This window comes from Ziziphus jujuba, chromosome 1 (assembly GCF_031755915.1).
Source record: "Ziziphus jujuba cultivar Dongzao chromosome 1, ASM3175591v1".
NCBI classification, from domain to species: domain Eukaryota; kingdom Viridiplantae; phylum Streptophyta; class Magnoliopsida; order Rosales; family Rhamnaceae; genus Ziziphus; species Ziziphus jujuba.
Window position 1 is genome coordinate 42,221,497 of NC_083379.1, and position 9,327 is coordinate 42,230,823.

The following is a 9,327-nucleotide window of genomic DNA, read 5'->3' on the forward strand; positions in this document are numbered from 1 at the left end:
GTGTTCAAAAAATTATTTACGATAATTTATTATAGTTTATTTATATTTATATTTGGGGTATTTATTTATTTATTTGTTGTTTATTAAATTATTTGGTTCATTGGTTTTCGGGAAGTACGTACATCGGGTTTTGTGAAAATGTTTTAAAAGGGGAACATTTCCAACGGAGTGAATAGTGAGGGTTTTGAGAGAAAGTATTACTTCAATTATTTATTTGTTTATTTATTTAATTATTCGGTATTGATTAATTAAATTCCTTTATTTTTATATTATTAATATTAAAGGTGTACAGTAGATAGGGTCACTCATTGAGATGATTAGCATCTCACCCTCTTAAATTCCGTTCCCCTAGGTTTAGGTTGGAGACGTTGATTGTCCGGGGTGAGCCCAACGTCTCAGTTCGTTGCCGAAGGTTCAAAAAGTTTTTCTTCCCTTTTTCCTCTCTATCTTGTATTACATTCTTATCTATCATTTTATAAATTTCACATTTATCTGTATAATGCTCTGTATACTGTATTGGACGTGTCGTTGTTCTTTATGCACTGGGTTGCTGCTGTTGTTTTCTTTTGAAGTGCTGAAATTTGTGGAATCAATCTGTAGTATTGTGGGAGGAATAAGGGGATGTTTTTAGAAGTGTGTTTTTAGTGCAGGTAATTTTTGGTTAGTCCTACCCTTAGGGGAGGTGCTGCCGGATTTTCCGTTGGAAGGTTCGGTGGTATTTCCCTGGGATCAGGGCTTGTCTAGGGTTCCGGGGAAGGAATTCTGGACGGGTCCTGACATATATATATATATATGCTTATTGATGCTAAATGAAAGTTTGGTTTGTTAAGGAATTCTTGATTATTATTATTGTGATTTAATTGTATTTATTACGCATGAGCAAGGTGTTTTCATTTAATTCATTGTATTTGGATTTTAATATTATTTTTGGGCATGATTTGATTTTAAATATTTCAAGAAAAATATTGGTTTAAGTTTGGTGGTTTCAAATTATATATTTATGCCCTTGGAATATTATTTGATTGATTTTATGATTTTGGGAGAATTATTTGTATATTATTATCGGTGGATTTATGGTGGAAATATTAAATAAAAATGTGGGAATGTGAGTTTGAAAAATGGTATAATTCCCACAGTGAATTTTAGAAAAAATTGCGTATTTTAATAATAAAATTGGTTATTTGTTTTAGACGTACTCATACAGTACTGGTGTTCTGTACTGTATATGTGGATGAGCGCGCAAGTTATAATGTCTCCCATGAGTTGCCATCGGACTGAGGGCAGGCAAGTTTTATATAGTGCACATAAGCCGCCTCCCTCCATGGCCGGGTTGATGGTTTAAGCAGCGGCACTATCGGGATGCTGAAGCGACCGTATGCAAGTTTCTCTCTTTAACCTCCTACCGGACGGTGCTCGAGACGCTGGGTATCGTAGAGCATCACTGGTATATAGTGTGATGCGTTAAGTATTATTTTCCAGATATAAATTTCAAATCCTAAAGGTTTTAAAATCGTATTTAAATTAAATGTATTTAATTTGTTTGATCATCTATTTCCAATTAGTATTTTCTAAAATATAATTATTCATATTTTATGTCACTTATTTTAAATCAATGTTTTTAAAATACATCGTGCCGTATTTTTATTATATAGATTGGTTGAACATTTTAAAAATGAATTTTTATAATATTTTTACCACTTATTTTACAGGATTGTTTATAATTATTTAAATTATATTTTTTTGATACTGTTTATTTTGATTTATTAAATCAAATTTTATGAATTATATATTGAATTTCACTTTTATGTTATATTTCTTTAATGCAAGTATTCTAAATTTATTTTATTATATTTTATTTGTATTTGGACTATTTAAAGTTTTATTAAATTAAATATTTCTTGATTTTTGGGACATAAAATATTGGATTTTGCGAAAATGTTTTAAAAGGGGAACCTTTCCAACGGAGTGAATGATGAGGGTTTTGAAAAAAAATATTATTTTTGATTAATTAATTATTTATTTATTCTTAATTAATCAAGTGTACTATAATTATTATTACTATTATAATTGTATAGTAGATTGGGTTAATCCTTGAGATGATTAGCATCTCACATTTTTAAATTTCATTTCCTTAGGTACAAGGATTGGTAGACGTTCATCCGGAGCGAGCTTAATCTTCGTTGCTGTTGTATAGTAGATTGGGTTAATCCTTGAGATGATTAGCATCTCACATTTTTAAATTTCATTTCCTTAGGTACAAGGATTGGTAGACGTTCATCCGGAGCGAGCTTAATCTTCGTTGCTGTTGTATTTCGAGGAGTTCTCTTTATTTTCATTTATTTCTATTGTAATATTTCTTCCATCCTTGTTGAATAACTTCAATACTTAATTGTATTCTATGAAGCTCTGTATACTGTCTTGGATATTTGTTTATTAATTATGCACTAATTTCTTATTATTCATTTGAAATGCTGTAAATTTGTGGAATTAAATTGTAGTAACGTGGAAGGAATAAGGTGGTGTATATAGAAGTGTGTTTTCAGTGCAGGAAATTTGCGGTAAGTCCAACCCTTTGGGGAGGTTCTGCCGGAATTTCCATTAGAAGGTCCGATAGGGTTTCCCTGGGATCAGGGCTTGTCTAGAGTTCCGATGAGGGATTTTGGATAGGTCCTGACATTTAGCCAAACATTCCTTGGCCCCATAAAAATGCTTGTCCCAACAAAAGTCATCGTGACTAAATCATTGTTCCCAAAATTTTTGTCCCTAAAATCCTTTTTTGGGCTTAGCAAATTATTTGTTTCTCTCATAATTTGGTCGAAAATAATGGTATGAACAACCTCTTAAACTAATGACTTGTCAACTCTATTTAATTTTAGAGTAAGGACTTTTCTTATTGCCATTAGATTCGTTCAACTTAATCTATCCTCTTTTTTTCATTGAAAGAAATATTCTAACGGTCATTAAATAATTTGTTATATATTTGGTACTTTGGTATAGTTTTTGTCTTAAGGTGTAAATTTATTATATATATATATATATATATGTATATATATATTTCAAGCTTTGTCAATATTTATCCACACCCACTTATATGATATGCTTCATTCCCCTTTCCAACCGATATGGGATTTCACAGTTAAGGTAAGGGTAGGTCCTTCGAAATAAAAATGGAGAAGTCAAAGATCGCAATGTCAAAAATTATAACCAGTGAAACAATGGCTATCTCCTTTAGCAAACAGAGCTACTGGCTATTCAACTTGGCATTGACTTGTGCACTAAAGCAGGAATTGAAGGTGGAATAGTTGAGATTGATGCTAAAGGCTGCAGCGGATCTTCTAATTTCAACGGATGGCAATCTAGGACCTGATTGTTTCCTAGTCAATGACATTCGAGCAAAGTTGCATAGTTATGGAAATTCCAATTGCGTTTTCTCTTAATAGAGAAAAAAAAAATAAAGTGGCACATCATGAACCAGAAAGGATTAGCAATTTCTAGTGAACATGAGATTTGATCGGAGGAAAAAAAAAAAAAAAAGGTTAGGATTACATATAGACATTGAAGTGCTAGCTGGGCTAAAATCAAATAAAAACTAATTAACCAAATTAACAACATGAAATTACATATAATTAACCACATTAACAACTTGAAATTACATATAACATTATTAACATAACCTTAGCTACACTGTATTAACACTTAATTATAACGGATTAATAATTTTAACTGAAATATCTGCGACTTGATGAGATGACACATGGGAATACGCACGCAGCTAGGACGCAGATGGGACTGCCTTTTGTAGTACTGGGGACGGATGGATGTGATAAAATATCAAACATGTGCATTAACATTTGAGCTTGCGGTACAACTTCTTCACAGCCCAAAAGACAAAACGAATCGTATGGAGCAGAAAGACGATCCCAATAACTCCAAACCAGCCGTAAAATAGACGAGTGCGGCACCTCCATACCCAATCATCAATAGTCATAGGTGTCACCAAGTACATTCCATCCAAGAAGGTAAGTGCCATGAACGTCAGATTCACAACAATGGCTAAATTCAAAAGCCACATAAAAGGCTTGTACCTAACTGGGAATCCAGTAAGAAGCAAAAGAATTATACTGAGCGATGAAAGAAAAGAGATGCTATTAAGAGTCAGAAAGAATATAAATTTATCTTCCCAGATATAACCTAACACTGCAGTTCCAGCAATACAAGTATCATCTCCGCCGTTGCCGCAATAAGAATTGCTGTAAATGCTGGTATTGGTATCTTGTTGCCAGACACCACCAGGTGGGTTAACTGCAGTTTGGAATGTCATTGTTGCGATCACCGTTGCCACGATCATGAGAGCTCCACTTCTATCTTTCACCCAATCACCATCATACTTACCGATGTACCTTTGGCATTTGCTCCACCAACTTGTGCTACTTATTGCTCTTGACTCCTTTGATTTCTTACCGCTTATATTTATTGATGATGATGACGGTGATGGTGCAGGTAGGAGACCCAGTTTATCCAGAAGAATATTTAGGATTTTGATGCTTTTGAAGTCTTTTGGAAGTTGTTCTATCGTTTCAAAAGCTGTAAACCCGCTCCTATTCAACTTACTCGCTCCCCTTTTCACTTCAGGTATGGAAACCAAGTATTCTATTGTCTGCACACAACAATCATGGCATTAATATTTTATTTACGGACCAGGATCAATCAAATTCTAAAGGACCTTAACTTCCTAATTAATTAACTTTAAACCAACGTGTGCATCCTTATCAAATTTACTGATACAAAGTTCGCGAATATTTGTATATTTGGTTTTAACGTACCTTGATTTGCTTTAGCATCACAGCTGAGTGCAAAATGGTGTTGGCAAACTTTTCATCTTGGGAATTGAGGAACTCGTTATTTTCATTACCTAAAGATACAACCAACACCTTTAGAGCCTCCAGTTGGTCATATTGAACACATAAGTGTAAAACCGTTTCTCCTTCATTAAGCTTCTCAAAAACTGACCTAGGTTGCCAGCCGATGAGAAGTTCAATAACGTCAACACGTCCTCTCATGGCTGCATAATGGAGAGGGATTTTTCCATCCCTATCTTTACGTAAGCACATGTCCTCGTTTGCTTGGAGCAGCAGTCGGACAATGTCTGTGTGGCCCTCAGCAGAAGCCAAATGAAGGGGTACCCGTTGGAGTAAGTCCAACTCAGCAGCAAGTTTCGGTCCCTGGGGTTTGAGAGAAAGAAGTTTTTTGGTGAAATTAAGGTGGCCAAGCAAAGCTGATATGTGAAGAGGAGTTTCAGTGTGACGGGTAAGTGATATCTTATTGAGAATTAAAGGGTCGTTTTGGAACAATGAATCCAAGATGCCTGGGGATCCTTGAAATGAAGCCTCATATAGTTCTCTCATTGTTTCATCTTGGTCATGGCTTGTTATATCCATTATTCGTACAAGCTGTTAAATTTCTGCTTTCATCAACAAAAAAATGAAAAGAAAACCATGTCATAGATGACCCTTAATATAATTCAAGCATCATCTTCAAATGATATGAAGCAAAAATTAAGTTGCAAGTAGGACACAAAGTGTCAAGATCCACCCAAGATTTCTTATCAAATCCCTAGATAAATTCAAACCGAGAAAACTCTATTGGACCTTTTTAGAAAAAATCCATTAACATCTTCCTTAAGAATTGAATATGTTTCAAAATTTTCTACACAGAACACATTTTTATAAAGTACCACCTTATTTTTTTCCACCTAACTACAAAGATTTCCAGCGGTATCTGGAATAGACACAATATTTAATAAATAATAATAATAATCCAACATAGTATTCAAAGCATATTAGAGTTTACAACATGTACAAAATTTAAGACCATACACAGAAATAAGAAAGAAATATTATAAGAAAAGAAACGAAAGGCACAAAGTCTTCTTGGAATGGATGAAAGATATCAAGCTGCCCCTAGACAATTAACATCTACTAACACTTTACTTAGGGAAACATATTTAAAAAAGAAGGAAATGAGATGCTAATTATTCTAATGAGTTGCATCCAACTACTACATAGAATAATAATATAATAATATGAAATCAACACAAATAAATATAAATATAAAATCAAATAAATATTTGGATAGATTAATGAATGAATAAGTAAATAAGTATTTAAAATAAATGTTTATTATTTTCACTTAAAATCCTCACTATTTCGCTTAGTTTGAGAAATTTCTTTTTTTAAAACTATTTCCACAAAATCCATCATTTTTATATTCTCAAAAATAAGAAAATAATTAAATAAAATAAAATATAAATAATTTAAAATTAAAATTAATATTTAAAATAATTTAGTAACAAATTATTAAATTAAGGATAAAATATCATTGGAAAAAATAAAATCATAAATAAAATTTGTATTAAAAAAATTAATATGAAAACAAAATTAAATTTTGATTAAATAAATTAATTAAATAATAAAAGTAATATTTTAATCAATTTAAAACATTAACTTTGAAATAAATAATAAAAATATAACAAAATACATTTTAAAACGTTTTGTTTTTAAAAGCGTGTCAGGAAAAACTGATGCATCTCACTATATATCAAGTAGTATCAGGTAGTATCTGGTTTCTCAAATATTATTTTGACTAAGAGGTTAGAAAGAGAAATTTGCAAATAGTCACCTTGACACCTCATGGTGTCGATGTTAATAACCAGTCATCCTGAGGCCAAGGAGGATAGCTAATGTTGTATGGGCGATAATCTTATCGGTAGCTTTCACAAATGGCAATACATACATGGGCGATAATCATAAATACAATATAGAATATCAATATTGTATGGTGCATCTAAAACTATAAAAGTTTAGAATATCATAGATACCAAAATTTTTTATAGCAGACCACTGAGTTTAGCACATTTTCTAAACCCATAAAATTCCACATTTTCTTTTTAACAACATAAATCCAACAATTTTATAAAATTAATTATTATCACAATAATTTCAATTTCACAAATATTTCAATATACAATTATATTTTATACACAATAAAGTAATACAGTTATTTTTATTAAATTTTTAAAATCGATTTGTGCAAAAATTATATTAAATCACATAAAATTCACATAAATACATTTTATTATGTATAATAAATTTAACAATAAATAAACACAACTAATTTCTTTAAAGCCATATAATCAATTTTATATAACAAATATATTTAAATTACATAAAATGGTACAATAAAATTAAATAACAATTTCTTTTTACAGTTTAACACATATACAATATTTTTCTGAATTTTTTAAATAACACAATATATATAATCAACAACCCAAAAATAATTTTGGAAAAATGACCACTCATTTCAAACACATGGATCACTTGAGATCCTTTTATAGGATCGGTTTTATGGTCCACAAGGATGCCTAAAATATTAATAACACACAACACCTATTAAAATAGTATTTTAATAGGTAAAATATACACAGTTGTCCTAGAAGCTAACACAAATGTTGTTCAAGATATGTAAACTATATATTAAAACAAAGTTTATAACACAAGGATTACAAATCGAATTTTACTTTCAAAGATCGGACTGCTGATGGCAGTGATTTAATCGAGAAGCTCAAGAACAATTGTACTTGGATCTTCCAATCTTGCAAAACTTAAACTAAAAAAGATCTAAGATTTGAGTTTAAAGAGGCTAAAAAAGGGGGAAAAGGTCGGTGGACACATTGAAAACTCATCGAAACTAAGGATTCCATTGAAACCATCATCGATATTGGTATGTCCAACGGTCACTAACCGTGAAACTTAGTGGATTGGTTGGCCTGAGGATGGGTAACACAATAGTAAATATAGTGTAATAGGATGGACAATATGAGATTATATATATATATATATTAACCAATTATAGAGTTAATATACATATATATACATGTTAAATGAGACTAACATAGTTAGTATGTTACTAATATCTGTATTTAGGAGCGCATATTCATATATATATATATATATATATATAGGAGGTTTTAGATTCGAAAGAAAAAAACATGTGGATATATATATATATATATGTAGGTACCTCAATTTGCGTAAGCATCGAAGCCAAATGCAAAATGGTGTTGCCACATTTCTGGTCGTTGGAGTTGAGGAACTCGTTATTATTATCATCAACAGATCTAACCAATACTTTCAGAGGTTACATTGGACACGCAGGTGAGGAACTGTTTATACTTTTCTAGGCATTTCAATCACTTCAATACGTCCTCTCGTGGCAATGTATGCATATGTTATATAAATATATTCGAGTAATGTATGCATGTATAGAAAGTAAAAGCAACAGCAAGTACTATTTTTCTCAGCAAAAAGGGCCAAAAAAAAAAAAGAGAAAGTATTATATATTTTTTTAGTAAAAGTAATAGCAAGTGCTAAGCCAACAAAAAAATAGAGATGGTTGGATGGTATATCACAAACAACCTTAATTAGAATGCTAGATTCATAGCTAAATACGTGCAATCCGGGGTTTGGACAACAGGCGATTTGCCCTATTTTATATTCCAGATAAAGATATATAAAATGTTAATTTGGGTAGAGAATACACATATGCTTAATTATTAAATAAACTGGATGCATTATTGCTGATGATGTTATTATATGTAGATAAAGTTTCTTATTCTGTAGAAGCGCGTTTCGCATGCGTTGTCCTCATTTCTGCAGGAACGTCATAGCTGACATCATAATCTACTGTCATCAACTTTGCATCTCGACCTTTGAAATTTTGTTCCAAACATATTCTGCTTGTCTTTCCAATAAAGTTTAGTTGGATCTTGTGTGCGCGTGCATGCTTGTGTGTGGGTGTTTTTTAATCATTTAATCTTACCAATTTTTTCAAAAGTTTATTTTATTATTATTATTATTATCATTATTATTTTGCTATCCCTAGTTCCACCCATCCAACAGGTAGGTAGGGATGCTCATTATATTTATATGAGGTAATTACATTTTATCATCTTAGACTATGCTACTTTTTGTACTCTCATCCCCGGTATCGTTCACATTTATCCTTGAATTATTGTTTTTCCGTCAGTTAAGTTTTTTCTTCTTTTAATTTGTTAATTAAATCAGTCATGTATTTTGACAAGTAAATTTGGTGAAACTAGTGATACCGTACTTCTATGATTCTGTTTAAAAATAATTTTATACTATTTTATTTTACTTTTAAACCATATAATGACTAATCTTATCAATTTTTCAGAAAAAATTACATAATCAAACTAAAGTAACAACAATATAATAGTTTAGAAGGCAATTAATATGATGGATTTTA

The 9,327-nt window shown here is 31.1% G+C and overlaps 1 protein-coding gene across 2 annotated transcripts; it reads right to left on the bottom strand.

Moving 5' to 3' along the window:
- Window positions 1–3,533: 3,533 nt before the first annotated feature.
- LOC125419783 (ankyrin repeat-containing protein BDA1-like) lies at window positions 3,534–8,521 on the bottom strand. 2 transcript variants are annotated; one of them, XM_060813462.1, is made up of 4 exons: window positions 8,083–8,521; window positions 4,824–5,461; window positions 4,192–4,657; window positions 3,534–4,089 (listed from the first exon to the last, which is right to left on the bottom strand). In XM_060813462.1, exons 2-4 carry the CDS (start codon window positions 5,436–5,438, stop codon window positions 3,845–3,847), a joined length of 1,326 nt encoding a protein of 441 aa, XP_060669445.1. In that variant the 5' UTR covers window positions 5,439–5,461; window positions 8,083–8,521; the 3' UTR covers window positions 3,534–3,844. The 2 variants fall into 2 exon arrangements, with proteins under 2 accessions (XP_060669445.1, XP_060669443.1); XM_060813460.1 differs by having other exon boundaries at window positions 3,534–4,657; window positions 8,083–8,520.
- Window positions 8,522–9,327: the final 806 nt, after the last annotated feature.